Source organism: Aedes aegypti, chromosome 3 (genome assembly GCF_002204515.2).
Source record: "Aedes aegypti strain LVP_AGWG chromosome 3, AaegL5.0 Primary Assembly, whole genome shotgun sequence".
NCBI classification, from domain to species: Eukaryota; Metazoa; Arthropoda; class Insecta; order Diptera; family Culicidae; genus Aedes; species Aedes aegypti.
The window spans coordinates 139533623-139558971 of NC_035109.1; the positions used below are offsets into that span (position 1 = coordinate 139533623).

General features: G+C 36.4%; 1 protein-coding gene across 1 annotated transcript in view; it reads left to right on the plus strand.

Annotated features, from left to right (window-relative positions):
* LOC110678702 overlaps positions 1 to 22424 on the plus strand; it is a 36326-nt gene extending 13902 nt beyond the window's left edge. Inside the window, exon 2 of the mRNA XM_021851916.1 lies at positions 20595 to 22424. Within this exon, the coding sequence (XP_021707608.1) occupies positions 21211 to 22404 (1194 nt within the window). The 5' untranslated portion in view covers positions 20595 to 21210 and the 3' untranslated portion in view covers positions 22405 to 22424. The remainder of the gene's footprint in view (positions 1 to 20594) is intronic.
* The last annotated feature ends 2925 nt before the right edge of the window (positions 22425 to 25349 follow it).

The window sequence follows — 25349 nt, forward strand, 5'->3', positions numbered from 1 at the left end:
TGTTTTGGGGTAACTTTGATAATGGAGTAGGAATCGAACAAAATTGAATGAATAACGAACATTTGTAGGGCATTGCATACCTCTAGGCGTTTAACGTTGTATGGAAATTTCTGACTTAGATTACAAAAATGGTCCCAATTTGTGAAAATGCCATTCGCTAAGAGATTTGAGACCGTATTCAAGTTCTATGATAACTAGGCTATCAAAGATAAGTGGCCAACTATTCAAAACTACGTCAAATAGTGATCGTAGAACAGATTGTTTGTAAACGTTTCGAAAATGATAAAATTGTGCCAATTTTTAATATTCGTATAAAAAGCCTCAAATGCACTTGATTCCAATTTTCATTGGACATGAAGAGTCATACTAATACTTTTTACTCTTGCATTCGTTTTGCTTAATTGATTAGCAGAAACTTCGTTATTTCGTTCAATATGTTGTGGGTCTCGCACTATCAAAGTTACCCGCATTATCAAAGTTACCCCGTTTTACGGTACCCCGGGGCAAATGAAAATCTGGGGTACCGTAATCCGGGGTAATATTGATCAGCGGGGTAATATTGATCGGTATGATCCTCCTCGTATAAAATTTGAATCATCATTGATGGAATATTTTCAATTCATGAATGGTACTTCTCTTTCTAACACTCATAAGCTAATGAAAATTCAGGTTTTTACGAAAATTGCGTTTCGCTCGTGCGTCAAATTGTCAACTTTTTAAATCAATGATTTCTATCACATGACACTACCGATGATTCATGTCTCACACGAGTTTTGAAAATGGTATGAGTAGAGAAAATGCAGTTGTTACTTAAAATGGCATCGCTGAAAACAATTCCGCGGTTAAAAGTGTTTTTATTTTTAAATATCTCAAAAAGTAAATGACTTGTAAGAGATTGACCTTCGTTTTCAGCTTCAGGGGCCATGATTTAAGCAAGTAACGACTTTTTCAATATTACCTAACGTTGTTTTACATAGGAGATCAATGTTACGCCATATCATCTAAATCATAAACAGCATATAGTCACGAACGGTAGGCGCCAGTGCTTGTTTTAAAAATATAAAACTTGCCACATTTGCATTTCAAATGAAAAATTAAGAAATATCCCAAAATCTGATCAATGTTACCCCAGATTACGGTAAATGGAACTTTCTGGCATAGCTCATTTGTGGTCAGGTTTTCAAGAGGGTATTCTTCTTGAGAGTTGAAGCCACAAATACAAGGAACGTATTGAACAAAAAAAATAGTTATTTTTATTTACATGTGTGCTGTGTGAGTTATAATTTCAGCATCATTTTCAACTTGCATAAAAATTACGGTACGAGTAACGTCTTGTGTTGTCTCGAAATGAAATAATTGTGTTAACCCGTATAGGCTTGAGTGAAAGAAAAAATACTAAAACTCTCACCGCTCAGTGAATACTAAACGGATTTCAATTATGTTTTGGCAGTATACTGTCCCACATATATTGTTTCTAAAAGTGGTCAAAGGATCTCGGGAATGTTCATGTGGCCGGAGTTATTGCGGTGAATCACTGGGTCAGGTCGGGTGACAAGGGTTATGGGCTTCTATGCCCCTGGAGGTAGGCTAATTTCAAGTCACCGATAATTTTCAGAATCGGCTATAATGTGGCCTCTACATTGAAGAATTTTAAGAAAAACGCATTATCGTAAACCTTCTGATAAACGATTAGATTGGATAACCATGACTCTTACATTTGATAAATCCTACAAATGACCATTTTCGGGTCCTCGGGATGCCACAAATTTATGATAAAGTGGACAATTTGTATCTCAAAATCTATGTCAAGCTTATGGGAACGCAAGTTAGTGAACTATTATGTTCGATCTCTACTTTTACTTCTTCAGGGCATTAAGTTCGAGTGGCCGCCTCCGGTGGTGTCCGGCCATTTGGCCGAACGCCGTTTGGCCGAATGCCGTTTGGCCGAATGCCATTTGGCCGAAAGGGTCATTTGGCCGAATACCGTTTGGCCGAATCATAAACAAAAAAATTTGCTACAACGCTGATGTATAGGATCCATAAGTGTGACCCAATAACAAATAAGCTAATAAATATGTCGATTTTTATTATGTGACAGGACGTCATGTTTGCCACTATATGAGCTCCAAGAGAATGATAACATCGAACCTTTAATTCAGGACGAAGCTGTGGACAACACACTTCTCGTCAAGACTTTGAGGTGATGATTGAAATGCCACTGGATTACCAACGGTCTAATAAGGTTTCAAGTGTTTTTAATAATTTCATCAGAAATTTTTCCTTCTTTTTAACAAAGGCTATTCTTTCGAGTTATACTGGTTCCATAGTTTAGCTTATATTTTAATTGGGATTTTTTTTTCCTTCTTTAAATAATCGGTAAATCTTTGTAGTTGAAATGATTTTATGCATTACACTTGCTTAAATTTTCATAAGAGATTTTTCCTTCTTTTGATCATAGGCTTTTCTTTCAAGAGAGAAATATTTTTCTTAGTTATTGGAATTAAAGCATATAATAAGTTTAATCCAAAACATATTTTTTAGCTGATGAAATGATTATATGCATTACACTTGCTTAAATTTTCTTAAGAGATTTTTCCTTTTTTTGATTATAGGCTTTTTTTTCAAGAGAGAAATATTTTTCATAGTTATTGGTAATAGTTAAAGCTTATAATAAGTTTAATACAAAACATATTTTTTTAGCGCAAGGGTTAACTTAGGTGAGATGTTATTCTCCTCCAAGATTAAGATTACAACATGAGAACTGAACACTGCACCGTTGCTTGAGTATAGCAATTAACGACTCGACGAACACTTACGTCAATGAAGCGCACTGTTTCTCCGTTTTGAAAAGAAGAAGCCAAGACTTGTTGATGCCAGAATTATGACATATATTACTTAGTACGGTTCGAGAGATCGAAGCAAGCCGATCCAGCATAAAAACGAATAAGTTTTAAACCGTTTTAATTACTGTCAAAAGCTAACTACAGATGCGATGCCAAAACATCTGCTGGTGGCTCTTACCGCTGGCATCGAAGTGAACAACAGCTTACATTTAGGATTTTTCAGCACTGACTGTTTCTTCAACTAACACTAGAAAGCTTATGTATATCAATGATGATTTATCTTTTTTATGAATAAGTTCATTGGAATTCATCATAAATCCATGCTAACTGTAGTTCACTTTTGTTTTCAATTTCGGCCAAACGGCATTCGGCCAAATGGCGTTCGGCCAAATGACCCTTTCGGCCAAATGGCGTTCGGCCAAACGGCATTCGGCCAAATGACCCGGAACCGCCTCCGGTACACTCTAAACGTTGCAAAACTATTAATTAACTAGCTTACCCGACGTGGCTAACCACGTTCCAACGAAATTTTAAGGGTGTGAGCCGTTTCACCGATTCGTTTAACTTTTATTTAAAATTTGACAGCTCGATAGTTATTTTCTTCCGGTTGAAAGTAACCCTGCTCTGAAGCATGATTAAACTTAACAGTTTGAAAGTTATTTTCCGCTCCCGAGAATTTGAGAATAACTAACCCTCTTGAGAACAACTAACTAACTACTCGACTGTCGAAGCTCAAATGGGTTGACCGCGAAGTTCAATTTAACCATTTGAGGGAAAATAACTATCGAAATGTCAAGTTTAAACTAAAAGTTAAACGAATTGGTGAAACGGTTCACAGCCTAAAGCGAAAAGTTACCTTAAATCTTTCAATTAGCATGATACTGATTACCTCAAAATCGCCTAAATTTATGCTCAGACAATACTCCATCGAGCACGTGGCCTCAATACTGCAGTAGTGTTCTAATCTATATAAATAAAAATGGAATGGTGTTTGTATGTCACGAAATGGCTTCAGAAACGGGTCAACGCATTTAAATGATTCTTCCTTCGTTTTGTTCGTCAAGGGTTCCGACGTGTTTGTGAGTATAAAAATCCCAGGATATTTACCGGGAAAGTCGGAAAAACGAGCGTGAACGGAACTGTCATTTTGTATGGGATGATCCATGTCGTTTTTCAACAGCCTACTTGATAGCAAGACGAAGTTTGCCGGGACCACTAGTCTTAAATAATTATAGCCTTATATGCTGTTGTAGTGTTTCTTATGTTGTGAAATATTTCAAAAGTTCCAGAAAATTCTATGAATTGGAGAGTAGAATCGCACCAAAAAATCTAGCATATCCTCCAAAATAGCTGCTAAAGTGTATGATTCATTGTCATTTATCAAAATTAAAGTTGTGAAAAGACCATCGACTCAGAGAAATACCATGTCGTGGAACAGGAATGTTTTAAGTAATCATCATAGTAAGCATAAAAGTTTGTATTAACTTAGCATCCATGAGTCGATATCGAGTCATTGAGCATAGACTCTTGGAGGTTTCAGTGTAAATTAATAAAACTCGAATGTTTGGTGCACATTCATCTCATTTAGATTTATCCTGCTTTTAAATATGTCGAACTTGTTTTTGAACCTGAGATGGAACTGGAGAAACCGTTTCACATTTTCAACTCACACCCGATTCAAGTTCGACTGAACTGCAATTTGCTTGAAGTTGATTTATTGACGTTTTGATCACCAACCAAATTTCAAATTCTACGAATTGGAATGAGCAAAGTTCCAGAAAACTCCAGTATATTCTGCCAAAGAGCTATTGTAGTACTCCACAATTTGCATTTGTAATGTTCTAATCTTTTTCGCCAATAGATAGTTCGGATTTCGATATGGACATTCAACCACTCATCTACTTTTACGTGTAACGAATTTGATGCGTTACAATAAACCTGAATTTTATTCGACTGAACTTGCTCTTATAGTATCAGAAAAACAATTCGACAGTGTTTGGCATGAATTTTTGACTGAGAAAATAAAAAAAAACATGAATTTTCTAATAAACATTGTTAAAATAATCCAATGTAACCAGACAAATCGTTCATTATCAGAGCACCAAGTCTGAAAGACTTCCTGTTAGAGTTGGTGTTCTTCAAGACAGCATTTTGGGGCCAATATTATACTACATATATTTTCACATCACACTTGCCTGAGTTATCTCAGGGATATAAAAAAATGTTTAAAAATGGCACAGGCCTCTCCAACAAAGGACGATGCCTGCGTGTCATCTGTAGTGGATTGCCATATATATTTTTCTTCTTACTTGTAAAAATGGAAGATTTCTCCTAATATTTCCAAAACTCAATTAATAATATTCCCCCATAAACCAAAAGCACTTTATTTAAAACCTTTATGTAGACATGTTGTCACGACTAGCAGGGTTCCTATAAATTGGAAAGAAGAAGTTAAGTATCTGTGGCTCATGCTAGATAAGCATTTAACTTCAAACATGTGACTGAGGGCATTCAAACCAAATGAAACAATTATATGAAATGTCTTTGTCCGCTTTGTAATATATATTCAAAACTTTGTCTGTAGAGCTTTTGATCTTCAAACAAATTTTCAGGCCAGCCATGTTGTATGCGGTTGTAATACCAGGAAGAAAGCTCTGCAGAGAATTCAAAACAAAATTAACATGAAATCAGAACTTTGACTGATAAACAAGATTTTGATCTACATGTACATTTTGAGGCAAAACGTGTTGTATACTGTGCCAAAAACATCAAAATTTTTAGTCAAAATTGTTGCAGTCTTCTATTGCCACCAGAGCCGGATTTACATATGTGGGGGCCCTTCTTCCAGAAAATAATTTTAGTACTTAAGAATAGACTATATATTTTTAATGTTCTAGGCCAAGTTTTTCATTACTTGAAATCAAACCATTCTATAACGTTAAAAAATGTTTTAAATCCATGATGAACATAAACCAATTTTTATTTAAATTATGTACCGCCGCGCGGGGTGACATTGGGCCTAGGGGGTGACTTTGACCGCCTTTTTTGATGTATCTCACGGCTAGTAGAAACGCCAAAAAACCTAAACTATGGCCATCTATTGGCTATTTGTAACGTAATCTTGAAGCTTGACACATTGTTTTTATTATTCTGTCATTACCTTGCTGTGAAAATATTGGCCCAAAGTCACCCTTATGGACCAATGTCACCCCGCACGACGGTACCTAATTTTTTTTTTAAATATTTTATTTATATTTTTAGGTTTTATCTTTTTAATGTTTTCGAACCCTCTCAGCAGAATTACAATAGAGTATCAAAAAAGTACATTTGAGTACCTTGTATCTTTTATATCCGCTCTAATTGATTATCATTGAAAGATACGCGTTTTTTGACTAACTTGGAGCCTTTTCCAGTGTCAGTTACTCGATTCCACTGACTGGTACAAGGTTGAGTACTACTTGTACTACTACTACTACGTAAACTACTTTTTTGATTCTCTTTGTAGATTTTGTATGTTTAGAGGTAAATGCAATGTTTTTGGGGCTTATTCAACACCAACATTCATTTGATGATTCCCTTCTTATGCTTATCCTATACATGTTTTAATATTCAAGTTGTTGTATCCGACACGAATGCCAAATGAATGGTAAAGTGTCGCTAATAAATAATAATAATAATAAGTTTTTGTATGTTCAACTTTGCTTAACAATTTAGAGTAGAATAAATAAGTGTTAAGCTGGTAGTAGATCTTTTTCTAGAGGCTTGGTCTCTATTTTAATCAAAATGGTATCTGAAGTCTCTTTCTTCCTTATTCTGATCGCAGTGAATCCTGATACATGCTACAGGCTCCAGCGAAAAATTTAAAGTCTTTACGTGGTTTTCCTAGAATTTCATTTCAAATGTCTCTACACTTCAAGAAATCTGTTAGTGATTTATTCAGAGATTTCATATGGAATACTTTCAGCGACGCATACGAGGTTCTCTTCAAAAATTCTCCTACCAATTCTCCCAGAAGTTCTTCCAGCGATTATTCACAGGATTTGTTCCAGGCCTTTCTACAGGAAATTCTTGTAAATCCTCCAGTAATTGCCTCAGGGATTACACCATTTTTTTCCAAAGACTATACTTGCAGTTCCTCCAGATATTTTTTCACTAATCTTTGAACTGAATTCTACAGTTGTTACTTTAAAAGGTCTTACAAAGATTGTTTGAAGATGTTCTAAACGTAAGTCTTGAAGGATGTACTATTGTGATATCGTTGTAAGAATCACCGGATAAAATCCTGGAGGACTTCCTTGTAAAATATCTAAAAGAATCTTTGGAGAAATTACTGATGAAATCTCTTATGTAATTTCTACGGTTATTCCTAGAAAATCCAGGTTGTATTCTTAAGATATCCGAAACAAAACTATTGGAGGAATTTCTTAGGAAAATTATTGAAGGAATTCCACGGGAAATATTCACTTGATGTACTCTTGGAGAAATCTTCGGAATAATCTCTAAATCTTTGGAAAAATACTTAAGTTCTCACTAAATTCTGATTCTTTTTAGGTTACGTTTTGTATTTCTGTTCCCTGTTTGGTACATTTTCGGTCTCATTTTGGTTCCGGTCTGGTATCTTTTATTAAGCTAGAGGTTTCTAAAGTTCCTATATTCAAGGCACTTAAACATTACCAGCCCTGCAGTGTGATCGATAGAGTCACTTTCAAAATAAATATTTAAATAATGAAGTCCTATAACTTGATCTGTACTTATGCATTCGAATCAAGTCTTGAATTTTGTTGAGAAAGCTTACGTTACAGTTGGAAAAGTCACGCTATAGAACGTTAGGAATTTAAGCAAAAGGACGGCACTCTACTTGTTTATCCAAATCTTTTTTGAATCTTACTTAGAGTTTTCATTTCTCGTGAAATTAACAAAACCCCATTCTGAATGTTCTAATATGATTTTAGTAATTTTATTTGAGTTTATTTGCATAACTTTTTCCTATTATCCCGGATTTGTTTAAAAAAATAATCTTTCAAATCATACGATTTCAAAAATTTTGTACAATTTCATTGATTCTAAGTATTCGTAAAAGTTCAACTATAAATAAATTTGTCAAGATTTGTGGTGGCCCCTAAAATGTGAGGGCCCGGGGGCCATGGCCCCCTCGGCCCCCACGTAAATGCGGCCCTGATTGCCACGATAAGTGCTTCATATATGTAAGGGTAAGTTTATAAAAGAGCTTAAGGCGGCATCCATAAATTACGTAACGCTCTAGGGGGAGGGGGGGTAGGCTCAAGCGTTACGACTCATACAAAAATTTAAAATTTTTCATACAAAAAGCTTTACGGAGGGTGGGAGGGGGTCGAAAATTTCCAATTTTAGCGTTACATAATTAATGGACGCTGCCTAATTATGTTTTTCAGCAAAATATCATAACTGCTACGGGAAGTAAAATGTTGTACGTTTTCAACTCGTTTCCAATAACAGCTTATTTTGGTTTTACCTAAATAAAACACCTAGATGTAAGAAATAAAAGTAACGTTAGAAGTCATAAAAATAAAAAAACGAAAAAAAAACATATAGAAGAGATGAGACAGTAGTTTTCCACTTGCTTATCGAGGTCACGCAAAGTATCCCTTCCGGTAAAAGTCCCCTCCCCTTCACCATACCACATCACAATCAAGCGCCAACAAAACGAAATGACACGCATTTAGCGAAAATTATCAGGATTTTGGGCAAAGAATTAATTTACAAAAGCCTCCCGGAGGAACGACCGCCAACCTTGTCAAAAGAATTTTGACCGCTCTGGTACAACTCTCCGGACACTCTCTCCATGATTTACGGCGCATCACCGAGAATTTATAATCTTTTTCCCTTCCGACAAGACAGCTTAATAACGCGCTAATGAAGCATCTGCGCCGATTTTTCAATTAAACTTTCCCCAAGCAAAGGAAAGGGCTGCACGCCAACCGTAGATGGGAAGTCACGCATGCATTGCTCATCTCATGTCCTCAGTGTCAGTGTCATCCCCAAACGAAGATCGAGCAGATTTTGGTGGTGGTCGACAGTGTGCGCAGAAACGAGGTGGCGGTCAATGGATTTCTGTTTTGCGTGTTAAATCACACCCATCACTTCGGACGCGCACACGCACGCACCTTCACTTCGTGCCAATCAGTTCGGCTTCCAGCTTGCCATTATCCGGTTGGATGGTCTCCGGAGTCCGGACGGTACGTCGATTCGGTACTTTACATACCAACCACGCGTATGTGTTCTGTTGTTCTCTGGAGCCTTTTCATTCTTTTCGTGAGTTAACATTTCAGAACACGATGAAGTTGACGCATCGTGATCGGAAGATTTGCGCTAACATGGTTCTGTTTTGGCAGCTTTTGCAGCATTGAAGCAGTTTTCTTTCCGCTACAATCAGATTTTCTTCATGCACCTTTTAATTACGACGCAGGAATTCTTTGTATGGAGTTGGATTCTTCTTCTTGGCATTACAGAAACTGCTACCAAGCTATATTTCAAAAGATAGATGAATGTTTTTCAAAATTTATTTCAGCAACAACATTTCAAAGGGGCGTAAACAACATCTTTTCACATCGTGTTGGAGCGTTTTCTTGCCCTGCATTGCAACTACCGTAACAATTAGAAAGAGAATATGATCCTTTTTCCGATAGTGAGAAGTCTAATGCAGTATTCAGCTTCGAAGAAAGATGATGTTTACAATAGTAGTTACTAACTACTACGCTAAAACTTCGATTATAATCGAATATGCATATAGGTTCTTTTTTGTCGACGAGTACTAGTATTCTAACAAAAATATCACAATATGACACAATAGTTTAAATATGGGGAAATGTGCCAAGTTTGAATCATAACCTGACCCAATAAAAATGTATCGATAGAGGGGGTAAAGTTACAATCAGCGCCAGCTAATATAAATATACAACAAAGCTCTTGCAAGATTCGAGGGTTATTTTTCGGCTCGGAATGAACCACTGCGACCAGTTTTCTTCGATCTTTCATGGTATACCTGTGTCCTTTGTTTAGTGCATGTCGTTCTACTCCATTACTATTGAGAAATAATGAAGAAGTCATTACGTTCGTGATAGTGAAAACAAGTACATTTAAGCTGTTAAGTTGATCTTTTTTTTTCAATACAGCAAAGATTAGTTGGCCTGGAGAGTCTTGTAACACACCTATTCATGAACATTTATTCTATATACGGAGACTTAAGTGCGGCGTTGCACAGTGCGTTGCTCCATAGACAAAAAATCAAATTTCAAGTTATTTTATTCGGCAATAATAAGTATTCACAAGTGCTAATAAATAGCATCCACAATTGAAACAAGTATTGATAAGATATACAAAGCACTAAAACTACTACAACAAGCGTCGAAAGTGACAGATGTCGGAGTAGCAGAAAATTAAATTTTATTGCATGTTCTCAGCATTCCTTTTAACCAGCACGGAGAATGCTGAAACCAATCTATTCAATAAAAATCTAAAAAAGAACATGACTTAAAGTTGGTAAAGTATACTTGATGGAATAAGCACACCAATTTTAACTTTGAATACGAGAAATCGGCACGATGAGTTGGCTATGAAATCATACTTACTTATGAAAAATGTCTTACTTATGAAATACTAACATGTAACTTTGATTATCGATTCAAAAAAAGTTCCACCGAGTTCCACCCTAAATTACTCACAGAAATGTTTCTTAAAGTGTCCTCTAAGAGGTCTGAAAGATACAGCTGCAACTCCCTGCAACTCTTCGAGATTTTTGACTATTTTTAGGTATACTCCTTAACCAGCACAAGTATGAAAATGAGTTGTTTGTGATAAAAAATCCGAAAATTTTGCAACGCTATGTGGTCTAGACTCAACCAGACATAACACCAGAGCACGTTTATGCTTCGAATAATATATTTGAAGTGACTCACTTTCAGGATTTCATTCAAATTTTATATTAAAAACTGTTAAATAATAAAAAATGCAATTTTTTTTGCATAAATTCGTATAAGTCACTTTGGCGGCTACGAGTGAGAAGAGATGAATTTGCAAATACATTGTTGCATTATTATGAGCAATAAAAGTACAAATTGCGAGGTTATTCTTGAAAAAAAATGAACTTGGCGCTTAGGACAGTTTTGCGATTATGCATATATTATATGTCATTTATGCAAATTGTAGCTCTTTTGATCAGAAACAACTTTCCCTTCCATACCAAGGTGCTCAGATGGCTTGATCTTCCAGTTTTGATTTTTGTCCCGCATCTCCATACATTCAACGTTCTCAGCACCTTTTAGACTTTCGAGCTATTTATCTGATGTTTTTTTTTCTCAACCAGCGAACCTCTTTTAAGTGTCGTGACATAAAAACAATATTGGAATTACTCTAATGGTTAAACGCTGTGAATATTTCGGTAATTCCTTTTTTTCAGAAGTTCAACAAAGCAATAAAAAATGTCACTTGTACACAGCATCAGTGTCGTGTTTCTGTTGGTAGTCAACTGCGCAACTGCTGGAATTTTTAGTTTTTCAGAAGTCTTTTTAAGCGATCTTCCAAAGTTATATTTTTTTTTCTCAAAAACATCTCTAGAATTATTCAATGAATTCATTCAAAAACTTTTGAAGATACTTTTCAAACGATTTATCTAAATATGTGTACGTCACTCTGAGGAAATTGGCGTTTTTTTGATCAGTTGACGAGAATGAAGTATGAAATTTAGTCAGAAGAAAAAGTTGTATGTATTTTACAGCTGGATTTATTATGAAAAACATTTGCCAATAATAAAACAGCCACACACTGGAATCGAACCATGAAAAGCAAGAGTATAGAGCGCGTGACACACTCACACGTCCATTGACGCTCCATAAATTAATTGAAAGCTAAAAATATGTTCATTCTTAGGATTGAAGTTAAGATAAATCGAAGCCAAATCGGAGATTTTCAATAGCAAAAATCTGGAGAGACAAACATCACTTGAAGCTGAAAACTTGATCGAACCAGCGATTTACTAAATCGATCATGTTTACGGCTTAAATGAATGTTTGTCTCTCCAGATTTTTGCTTTTGAAAATCTAAGATTTGGCTTCGATTCATCTTCACCTTACTGGTCCATAGGTATACGTTGCAGTACGAATAAGAGCTGATTACATCTCTTCCCTTTGATCAATACCTCATTTTTGCAAAATGTCTTATCTAAAAAAAGGTTATTCTTTCACTGAGGCAAGTGAAACATTCCAAGTATTCCATTATGAGTTGGTTTGGGTCCCTCTACTTTACTCGAATCTGGGTAATGAGGAAGCGGACTCTCTTGCCGCGGTGGGTGCTATGGAAGACGGTTTCAATGACAAACAAATCATCCCTAGTGATTGTTTCATAACAGCTTGTCAGCACGCCTCGATTAGATGTTGACGAAAATGAAATGGTGAATACCGTAATCCGGCGTTTTCAGCGGGATAACATTGATCGCAATTACCCTCCTCATAAAAAGTTCGAATCATCATTTATTGATGAAATGTTTTCGATGCATGAATGGTTATTCGCATCCTTCTATTCATGAGCTAATAAACATTAAGGTTTTTGCGAAAATTGAGTTGTGTTCATGCGCAAATTTTTCAACTTTTGGAAACAATGTTTTTCATGAATCATATCTCACAAGTGTTCTGAAAATGATATGAGCAAGAGAAATGCGGTTGTTACTAATATTGACATCGCCGAAAACGATTCCGTTACAAACCTATCATAAATATGTTCAGTTCAGCATAATTAACGAATTACTATAGAGAATGCCGAATTTTTCTTAGGAAATTGCCTACCTTTGGGCGTATACCACAATTCAAGGTGTTTTTAATTTTGAAATAACTCAAAAAGTAAATGACTTGTAAGAGTTTGGCCTTCATATTCGGTCTCAGGAACCAAGTACAGTAACGACTCGATTTTGTCTACCCCGGATTTTAGCATCCTTTCTTCCCGATTTTGTCAGCCTAAAATTTATATTTATTTTAATTAGACTAAACACATCTATATTGGGTGCAATATCTATATAAACAAACAATATTGGGTGCATAAAGTCAATTATGACCATGACCACGTCTATACAGTCATCTAAAGATCTATTTTTTGAAATTTGAAATTCTTAATAATCATCCAAGGATTACGGTACTTAGAAAATGAAAGTAAAAAATAATGTTTATATTAACAAAATCATAAAACTAAGTGCTTAAGTTAAGAAAAAAACTTGAAACCAGTCGAAAAGTTTTGTTTTATCCCGATTTTAGCTCTTTTCCGATTTTTGCAACCCTAAATACAGCATGGGACTGAAAAAATCGGGACATTACTGTAATGATATTTTCAATATTACCGAACGTTGTTTTGAAGGGTGAGCAATGTTACCCCATATCAGCTAAATTAAAAAAATCACTTACAATACATTTTTAAACATGTTTCAAACTTTCACTAAACACAATACAGAACATAAACACGATCAATGGGTGTCAGTACTTGTTTTGAAAGTATAAAAATTTGGACATATGGATTTTGAATTGAAATTTATAGGAAATAATCCAAAAAAGATCAATGTTACTCCAGATTACGGTACTTACAAAAGTGGTTATATTCTATTCCCTAACAGGTAGCGACGAAACTGTGGTTCAACGTGTTGGATTTAAGTCGAAACTTTTTTTTAACCCTCTAGTTATCGTGCGGTTTGTCACTGTTGAAGCCACAACGCTGCTGTTGTAATCAAAAAGCGACGTTGTACAAAATACAGTTCAACCACAGAAGTGTTAAGGTAATATGTCCAGTGTCTACTTATGTTCAACCTCTACTGATCAGGCTCGCTGCAGCTTGGTGCTGAACAGCAAGATATCAAACATACAATATATACCTCGAACATATTATAGGATTCAGATTTCGAGCTAAAATTTCAAAATTCTTAGAAAAATCTTTGATGTCAAATCATTATAAAATTCACATGTACATAAAAGGAATGTCAGCTTTATCGCAAATTTACAATATAAATCGTGTAAAATTACATAACTTACATGAATTTGTTTCCTTGCTCTAGTACGAGATATATAGCGGGAATGTAGTAATATTCACATTTCACAAGATTTGTCGTGTAAATAAGCGAGAAATTTGGCATTCCCTTTATTTGCTTGATTTTATTGATTGTACGCTGCACTCTGAATGGAGGTTTATTAACGTGCAGCATCACTCTGCACTCTGAATGGATCTTTATTAACGTGCAGCATCAGTTACTGCTCATGTTTGAAAGCACACTCAGAAATAAAAATAGTCACAGAATTACTAAAGTTTATGCATTAATGACTATTTTCAACCTGCCTCTCTTTCATTCTGCTGTAAATTTTCACACTAACTGTCATTTCAACAGGGTTGAACCATTTCGACTGGGTTCAACCCAGGCGAATAGGGTCCTAAAGCCCTGTCCCAATTTTAGTGCCAAACGCTTAAGTTTAAGCCAAAAACACATGTTTACTCAATTTTCTAATGTTTTCCGTTGATTTAAGCCCAAAAACATTTTTTTAGATTTTGTCACATCCTTTGGCTTAAACTCAAATTTTGGGTGTATTTTGTTTTCCGTGTCCCTTACGAAATGTCAGATAGGAACAACCCCAGTGGTCGAACTAAAACCCCTGTGGTGTTTTTGTCGACTAAGCGAACGTCAAACATGATCTTAAGTGTCAAAGTTCATTTATGGACCAAATTTTTAAATTACAGTTTAAACATAATATAGCCATTATTTGAGCGGGAAAAATTGCTAAAGTAGTTACAGTAACATGTTTTTTCGTGTTATTAAATAAAAACAAGAATTCATTAAAAATTTTAGGACCCAATTGACAAACAGGAATAAAATTCCCTACAGAATGAAAGAGATACAGATACAAAATAGTCATCATTTACTAAAATTTTGTAATTCTGTGACTACCCGTGTTTCTGAGTGTAGTATGTATTACATGTTCGAAAGGTTAGATGCTACATGTAGTAAAGTTAAGCGATTTTCACTCATACCACCCAATGACTTCTCCGACGTTTTCTACATTGCGTACTCCAATATTCTGATTACGTCAACCGCGAAAAATATAAATGAATCATTTATTGAACTTTTGATCTCTTCTTAGTTGCTTGAGAAGAATTACACGATTCTGAATGGTGTCCATCGGGACGCGTTCTTTTGTTCAGATGAGTCACCGCGACCAATATTTAAGACCAAAACGCAATGATAGCGGAACGGCAACGAGAAGCGGAACCGGTTCGCCAGCTAGAATCACACCATCTCGACTGAGCTGTCAACGAATGAAAGTGAACCAACACGGAGTCGACAAGCACGTTATAGTTGATACTGGTGAACCGATTCCGCGTTCCGTTACCGTTCCGCTATCATTGCGTTTGAGCCTTTAGATCTATTGTGGCATTACCGTTAGCCTTAGTGTAAAGTGTATGTCGCATTACTACACTTCCATTCCATCGAGGAAACTAAAGTGAAGAATTATAAATATTTTTTGGCAAACTGTATGGACTTCGGTAGATATTATTGCAAGAATTCAAGGAAAAAAATGGTGAAATCCCTGAAGAAATAATTACTGGAGCAATTATTAGTATCACTTGGAAAACTTCTGTTGCATTTCGTGGAGAAAAATTTTGAATTTACGAAAAAAAATATTCAAAAATCCACCCGGTACTTGTGGAAATAACTTGGCAAATATATGGAAGAATTTGCGTAGAAACGTCAGTTTGCTATGTATATACACTACCCGTCATAAATACGGACTCACTCAAAAAAGTATTGCAACACACAGCTGAATAATGAATCACCCTGAAAAGTTTAGCATCACCTCAAAACAGGTTAATTCACATTGCTATATCTCGAGATCCTTACGACTTACAAAGAAGCGATCTTCAGCAAAGTTGTTCAGGGGATCAGGAAAGCGATCAGTTTAGTTCGCGATTTTGCCGTTAGGTGGCGCTAGTGAGCATGTAAAAATGAGCATTTTGAACTAGTTCTAGCTTGTGATCCATAAGAGATAGAAAGTTCGGGTCTTCGACAAAGTTGCTCAGGGGTTCAAGGACATCCGGAAAGCAAACAGTTTAGTTCTCGATTTTGCCACTAGGTGGTGCAAGTGAGCATGTAAAATTGAGCATTTCAAACTAGGCACTTTCAGACCTGCAGCACTTGAATATAATGCGAATCAAACCTGAATCACTTGAATATGGAGCGAATCCGACATGAATCACTTGGATATGAAGCGAATCAAACAAGAATCACTGGAAATAAATCCTAAATCTCTTGAATATGAAATCAATCAGACCTGAATCACTTGTACATAAAGTGAATCAAACTTGAAACATTTGAAAATGAAGTGAATCACTTGAAGTCATTTGAACATCAATGAATCAAACCTAAATCAGTCGAACATGAGTGAATCAGATAAGAATCACTAGGATATGGAACAAACTGAATCACTTGAAAATGAAATGAATCAATTCAGAATAACTTAATAATAAAGTGAATCCGACGTGAAACACTTGCGGGTATGGAGAGAACTAAACTTGAATCTATTGAATATAAAATGAATCAATCCTGAGTCACTTGAACATGGAGTGAATTTGATATGATTTTTGTTTACTCCATATTCAAGTCAAACCTGAATTTCTTGAATATACAGTCGACTCTCCACAACTTGATATTCTATAACTCGATATACTCTATAACTCGATCGATTTTTCGATCCCCTCGAATTCCCATATATCGCGCTCTCCATAAGTCGATATTTCTATTACTCGATATCTCAATTAGTCGATGTCACGTGAGAGGAAAATTTCCCTCCATAACTCGATATCCATTTTAAAATCCTTCTTATACTGGGAAACTTGGATTTATTCTGGAAGTGAATAAATACTTGCAAGTTGTAATAAATGTTTAAAACATTAAAATAAAAAAAAAATTACGTAAGGAAAAAAACATGGGACATTTGTTTGTAAAATAATATCAACAAAATATTATTGCTTTCTTACAGAAGTAATCATATATGTATTGGAAATACTGAAATTTGTTTCTTCAATTTTGGGATTTTTTGCGTTGGTATATTCTAAAACTCGATAATTCTTTAAGTCGATGGTCTCTTGAATATCGAGTTATGGAGAGTCGACTGTAGAGTGAATCAAACCCGAAAGACATGAATATAAAGATAATAAGACATCAATCACTTGGATATGAAGTCAATCAAATTTGAACCATAAAGAGATTCTGACTTAAATAATTTGAATGTGATGAATATGAGTCCTGACTGAGTCACTCGCACATGGAGTCAGTGCTGTTAAATGTCAAAATTTTGGAAAATTTAAAATGCTTATAGCTTCCTTGCATGCGCAATATTGCATCAGCAAATATTGGCAACCAATAGTAATTCGGAAAAGGTCACCGAGAAAAGCATTTTCCGATGACAATTTCCACTAGAAGCAATGATATTAGCAACATTCAAATTTCAAAGTCACGTGAAATTCATGACATTTAACAGCCCTGCATGGAGTAAGTCATACCAGAATCACTAGCATATGAATCAGATATGATACACTTGAATATACATTTGATCAGACCTGAATCACTTTAATTTAATATGATTCCATCCCTAATCACTTCAACTTCCAAATGTCAAAGAATATCTGAACAGCATTCTGGAAATTCTATCTTATCAAATTCATAGTGTTAAGGTACAGTCATCCCTCCACTGTTTCCTGGATGCCCTTGACTTTCCGAACAACTTTGCCGAAGATTCAAACTTCCTATCTCATCTGGCTCGAAAAATAGAATTTGTTTCATACATTTAATTAAATATGCATACTAGTGCAACCTAGTGGCAAAATGAGGAACCAAAAAATTTGATATTTGGATGTCCTTTACTTTATTTCTGTTCTTTACTTACCGAAGACTCGAACTTTCTATCTCTCGTGGATCGCAAGCTAGAACTAGATCAAAATGCTCAGTTTTACATGCTCACTAGCGCCACCTAGCGGCAAAATCTCGAACCAAATTATCTGTCTTCCGGATGTCCTTGACTTTCTGAACAACTTTGATGCCTTGACTTTCTGAACAACTTTGCCGAAGACTCGAACTTTCTATCTCATGTGGATCACAAGCTAGAACTAGTTTGAAATGCTCAATTTTACATGCCCACTAGCGCCACCTAGCGGCGAAATCTACAACCTAACTGTTTGTCTTCCGGATGTACTTGGCCTCCTTAACAACTTCGCCGAAGTCTCGAACTTTCTATCTCTTATGGATCACAGTCTAGAAATGGTTCAAAATGCTCAATTTTACATGCTCACTAGCGCCACCTAGCGGCAAAATCGCGAACTAAACTGTTCGCTTTCCGGATGTTCTTGAACCCCTGAGCAACTTTGCCGAAGACCCGAACATTTTATCTCTTATGGATCACAAGCTAGAACTAGTTTGAAATTCTCACTAGCGCAATCTAGCGGCAAAATCGTGAACTAAACTTTTCGCTTTCCGGATGTCCTTGACTTTCTGAGCAACTTTGCCGAAGACCCGAACTTTCTATCTCTTATGGATCACAATCTAAAACTAGTTCAAAATGCTCAATTTTAAATGCTCACTAGCGCCACCTAGCGTCAAAATCGCGAACTAAACTGTTCGCTTTCCGGATGTCCTTGATCCCCTGAACAACTTTGCTGAAAATCGCTTCTTTGCAAGTCGTAAGGATCTCGAGATATAGCAATGTGAATTAACCTGTTTTGAGGTGATGCTAAACTTTTCGGGGGTGATTCATTATTCAGCTGAGTGTTGCAATACTTATTTCAGTGAGTCCGTATTTATGACGGGTAGTGTATGTCTAGTAAATTCCTTAAAGGAATCTCTCGATGAATCCTGGACATTTCACGAAAAAAATATCTAGATGAATTTTAGGAGAAATCCTCTAGGAAATACATGTATAAAATCTGGAAGACATGGAAGAAGGGATTCATAGGCTAATACGTAATACCTTAATGAATCGTAGAAAATCCTACAGAAATCTTCCTAACAATATCTGGAAAAAAATATTGAGGTTTCTCTTGTGAACAATTGAAGGATTTTCTAAAGATTGATTTATAAAAGAATGATGGCAAAAGTTATCAGGAAATTATTGATGGAATACTTTTTCAGGAAGGAAGTTCTGTAGAAATCGTTGACGGAACCGCTGGAGAAATTACTTGATAAATGCCTATTATAAACTGTTACTGTTGTTGTTGTTGTTGTTGTTGTTGTTGTTGTTGTTGTTGTATGAATTTCTTTGAAGATCTATGGAAAAATCTTCAAAGGATTCAAAGGAAAGGAGAGATATCTGAAACAATCTCTTGTACGCAGAAACTTCTCTAACAGCCTTCTCTTAAACCAAATTTGTGGGGCTAAAACCCCAGAAGGGGGGCAAAAGTGCTGGCATGAGAGAATTTAAAAACAACGTAATGAGTCCTTCTAGAAGAAACTCATTTTAGTTAAAGATATACTCTTTGAAGAATTCTTATTTCAACATCTGTTTTTGCACACAGTGTTTTATCTACACCGTGTCCAATATATTCTCATACACTTTTTCTTTTCTTTGGTATAACTTTACTGAATGTAGGAGAATTCAATGTTGTAGTATTTCATTGTAGTCTGGTAGTATTATATTAACGTAGAATAGCTTGTTTTATGAATAAGAAAAAAATAATTGCTATGATAAGTGATGGAATGTCCATTGAAGTCGTGTTTTGCACTTAAAATGAATGTTTGTTCATATTGGTCTGGTTTACAAAATAAAAATCAGAGCATTCACAAAAAAGTTTCAGAAACTTTAAGTTAATCATATTGCGTTCTGAATAGATAAATATTGATAAAATTTGATAAATATATGTGCGATAACTGCAGATTGAAATTGAGCTCTGCCTATGAGCGTGCCGCTGGAAATATTTTTCGTAAATTCTTAAGTTCATAAAATAAGTTTATAATTGAAATATTTCCAAAATATTTCCTGTAGTGAATCAGTATTATAACCACTTTCAAAAAATATTATCACCAATGTTGTCAGTTAAACAAGCGCAAAGTAATGTTATCTCGAATTTGTATGAGAATATACTGGACACGGTGTATTTATTGTATTATTTAGGCTGATGCAAATATTAATTTTCTTTTATGTCCGAGACCACTTGGAAGGTACGAGAGGGGGATAAAAATAAATAAGGAACAAAAAAATAAAATGCAAAAATAAGTTAATTCCACAATTTTTTGCTTAATTACTTTATAAAAAAAATGTGACAATAAATAAACCTCATGCTTGACATTAAGTTAGGTTTACAATAGGGTATTTATTTCAACGGCTTCTTTGTCTCGAAAACCTTATAAAGTCAAACAGCAGATGTTGTAATGACGACTTTCTTGGCTTTCAAATCTTTTTAATACCTATAGAAAAAGTCGTTGATTAGTATAAAAAATGGAAGTGTTGCTTACACTTTGTGAATAATGCCTTTTAAGTCATCTTTTAAGAGGGAGGCTTCTTGTACTTGTCCTTGGCATGGCTTGGCTCTAGAGCTTCGAACGTTACCGAAAACGGGACGTAGCGTTATTGTTTAATTTGAATTATCGCATTCTAGTTTATGTATTCTAGGAAAAAAAAACCTATCTCCCTCCCATTCCTATTGGGAACAGCTCTGTCAACGGCAATCTCACATTTTCCACTTTTCTCCTTGATTTATTTCCAGAAACTCGTGCAGACAGCAGACAACGACGACGACGACACATCACATCGGAATGAATTCTCGTTTTGAAGTGCTTATTTCTGTGAGTGAGTGCCCCGAAATTTCCCGCTAAGATCTTACTTAAACCAGAAGCAATTGTACGGTGGAAAACAGGGGAATAAGAAGAAGAAGAAGCAGAAGAAGGAGGAAAATCTTAGTTTAGAGGGGCGCTCTATTTGAAGGAATGTTGTTGCCTCGTGTCAGTGTCAGAAGGTGATGGGCAAAGTAGTGCTGCGTCGTACCAATCGGAAGTGTAGAATTCGTGTCAGTCGGCTAAAAGTGTGGCGACAGTAGTTTTTTTTTGCGGGTTGGGAGCCGGGAAAGCGGGAGTTGGGGCGACGAGTGGAATTCTGAGTGAAAGAGAGAGCCATGGGCGGTCAACGACTGGGGACGTATCTGCCGTACTATCGTAAGCGTGAAAACCAAGTGTTCCCCGGTCGACATCAGCAGTCCGGATTGATGATAACCTGAAAGGCCACCTTGGAGAGGGGGGTGAAACTAGATTGAAATTTATTAGTTTTGCGGAGAAGACCGATTTGTTAGTTTTCGGGGATAGGCGTCAACAGGTGTCAATTTGTTGATGCTCAGTGGAAGACTTCGACGGAGGGCCCTGGCCCTGCTAGGAGCCCTCCTGCTGGTCATTCTGATATGGCCTCCGTGTTGTGCTACGATGCCGAAACCACTGCCGGCAGTGCTGCCAACCGTTCCGGAGATCGACCTTCCCTCGGACCCGGTGCCAGCTGTTTCCATCGCCAGTCCCCTTCAACACCAGCAGCAGCAGTCGTCGTCAAGTGCCAATAAAAGCCGCAAAATGAGCGAACTCAGCCGCTTCATGAACGTACTTTTGGTGGGGAACTACGAAGACCGAGGCGACGCCGGAGAAAGTGAACAGCATCCAAGCTCTACGCAAACAGCCGTCGACGACCAAAACCGAACCACGCTAAATTTACGACGGCCTGAAAATAACACCGCCGGTTATTTAATTGAGCAGTCGATCGATAAAAATAAATCAAATGTACAACAAACCGCAGACTATGCTGCTGCTGCAGTGCAACTGGTAAAGTTAGATAACGACGATGACGCTCCAAACGGTAATCCCGCCGCTGAATCGAGGATGCCCGAAGCTCGTTATCACTCGGAGGCACCACAACAGCAGATAACGCACAATCCCACCATTTACAGCATTCTGCGCCACAGAATAGCTCCCCCACTAGCAACGTCATCGTCATCGGCGGCGGCGGCAGCAGTTCCCCAAGTTCGCAGCGTCTCCGTCGAAGAACCTGCGATGCGTAATGGAAACGAGGTCATCGACCGCGGCGACGACCAAAACGCCGTCAATCAATCAGTATTCAATCCCGCCGAAGTGGATGACCACCGAAGCCGATCGTGGCCAGTTCTGTCGAGGGTTGGCCGGAGTGCCTCTCCGCCCCATCACCATCGGCATCAGCACTATCTAACAGGTAATGGAACCCTAATGGCACCTGGGACCGGTCGGGGACGGGGGGCAGGACGACATCATCATCAACCACATCAAATGCATCAGCAGCAACATCAGAATCAGCATCGCAATGGATCTGCTGGCGGGGGTGGTAGTGGAGGGACGGCGGCCGGGGATTCGTCCAATCTAGAGCGCAACGAACGATCGGCGAATCTGTCGCACATTACCGGCGCGAACCGCAAGATACAGCTCTACATCAAGAACCGATACCTGCAGCTGCTAGCCGACGGGACCGTCAATGGGACGCACGACGATCAGAGCGATTTCAGTAAGTAGAACGATTTGTTTTGAGGTTTTTGCGATATGTTTTAATTATGAGGGTTTCAAGGGGGTTATATAGTGACGAAAATAGCCTAGTCAATGGTTGGAAAATAGGGTGGAAATCGTGTTTGCCATCTTTGACATCTAGAAATCTTGTCTTCAAAAGTGTTAAAACAGACGCAAGTTGATTTAGCTTAAATCTTTCATTTCCATGTTTTGATGAATTTTTCATCATTTTACAAATACCGTGTTGATTCATATTACGGACAGGTTCAAATTCCGGACACTCTACTTGGCATGGTAAAGTTTTCTCATGAAATGCTTCAATTTTTGCCGTTCAATGATTCTCACTTTTGAGGCTCGTTTTAATGAGCATTTTTCATAAATATCAATGAAAATTTATAATACTCAACTGCCTTAGACGTCTCTTTGGTGTTTTGGCGATTTCAAGCGATGGTTTGGCTCTTCTATTTATGATTTGCTTAAGTTGACCGGAATTTGAATCAAAGTGTCCGGAATATAAGACAAAAGTAATGAAGCGATCGGAATGAGAATCATGAAAAGTCTATACATTTTAATTTACTTAAAATTATTCATGTTGGGAAATCAAAATCTTCACTCGTTATTCAAAAGTTAAGTGTTTTGAAGACTTGGTAATGCGGAAGAATCATACAGAATGATTTGTCTTATGGTGAAGAAGAATCGAAACCAAACCACAAATTTTCAAGAACACAAATATGGAGAACCAAGTATCCGTTTAAGCTGAAAACTTAATCGATTAGTCACCAGCTGGTGGTAACCAATCGATTAAGTTTTCAGCTCAAACGGGTGTTCGGTTCTCCAGATTTGTGCTCTTGAAAATTTTAAGTATGGCATCGATTCATCTTCACCTTATATGCTTTTTTTGAGTTGTACAGTATGGCCCATAAAAAATGCGAGAATCGTCATATCATGTTAAACATTAATTTTTATATTGAAAATGGAAACGAAACAAAATTGTTATTCATTATTTGTATTGTTCAATCTGTTTAGACTATGTTTTTCGCTTTGGACATAATTTTAATCTGTTACGTTCTCCTTACAAGGGAGGAATTGGAAGCATACCTATAGAGTTCATCATGCAGACATTGAGTTCAATATCTTTCTGATGAAAGCTTTTAAAACATCAACAATAGGGTAAGATTCTTCACAGGCTTTGTGCGGAACATACACTCCCGTGCAAAAGTTTGGGTTCACCCCCTAGAAAAGTGTTCTGTACATATCTCTGTGATTACACGTCCAATTGAAACTCTTTAAGCCGCATTCGAAAGGCAAAGAGTTATTCTTACTTCGTATGTATTTTTCCAAAAACTATTTTTGAATTTTGTATACTAAATTTTTACTTAAAGAAGTGACATTTTTCAAAAAACACTCTGAAAAATCATATCTAATTTCCTCAGCATTGGATCGACCCAAATTTTAAATCAAAGTGTCATTAGAATCGTTATTTTATATTCTTTGAAAAGACCCAACAAAATTTTGGCGGAAAAATCTGGGAAGTTTTCAAAATCAATGAAACAGTCAGTCAAGTCATCGTTCAAAAGTTTGGGTTCATTCTTCAGTATGGTGTATCGTGCAAAAGTTTGGGTTCACCTAAACTTACTTAAATCTGTGAAATCTCAAACTAATCATGTACGCGCCATTATTTGCGCACAAAAAAGCTTTAAACTATTAAAATCGGTTGAAAAATGGCAGATATATTGACAAAAATGATGTGCGTGCGGCTCAGGTGAACCCAAACTTTTGCACGATGACTTCACTGACTGTTTCACTGATGTTGAATACTTTCCAGATTTCTCTGCCAAAATTTCGTTAGGTCTCTTCAAAGAATATAAGATTGCGATTCTAATGACTCTTTGATTCAAAATTTTGTTCGATCCAATACTGAGGAAATTAGATATAATTTGTCAGTGTGTTTTTTAAAAAATGTCACAATTTTAAGTAACAATTTAGTACACAAAATTCAAAAAATGTTTTTGGAAAAATACATACGAAGTAAGAATAACTCTATGTCTTTCGAATGCGGCTTAAAGAGTTTCAATTGGACGTGTAATCACAGAGATATGGACAGAAAACTTTTGTATGTTTTTTAGGGGGTGAACCCACACTTTTGCACGGGAGTGTACGCCCATGTCAAATGATAGAATGTATTAATACTTGGAGCGTAGGAGATTTGAACATATTTTAAAATAAATGGCTCATTCTGGACAGCCGGGGTTAGAACCTTCATATAAGTGTAATAAGCGGCTCTGATTTGCTAAAAACTCATGAGCTAGTATTCATCTAACTTGTCTTGTCCAAAGGAACAAACTTCTTCCTAAATAAAATCTCATAGACCTCTATATTCATTTTTTTTATTCATATATAAAAAAATAAAGACATATCAAAGCCATAAGACAAAAGTGCTTCCAAAACCATGACCTTGGCAAAATATGTTATTGTGAATATGAAAACCACGTTGACTGAGAACTTATCTATCCTCTGATACCAAGCAAACTTATATTTTCAACAATTAAGTGAGATTTTCGAAGGTGGAAAGTTGATCACCAGAGTATACGACGGACACACGCTTTTTCTGAAAATTAGAGAATAAGACCTTCAAACTTTTCGGTTTCAGTGCATTATTAAGGTTAGTAATGAAAATACGTTAAAAAATTCTCTATAGAGCGAAGTAATGACAAAATTGTAATATATTATCAGAAATTACATACACTTTTCAAAACAATAAATATAGCGCATGTGAATGTTTAATTCAATGTTCAACAATTTAAGCATTTTTTATGGACCTAACTGTACTTCCCTGAGGCCTTAAGTGTCCGTAATATCAATCAACAATATATTACATTTAATTTATCTTAGACCGATTGAAATATTTATTTTGATCAGTCATTGTCTCAATCCAGTAGCGCAATAAGGATTCT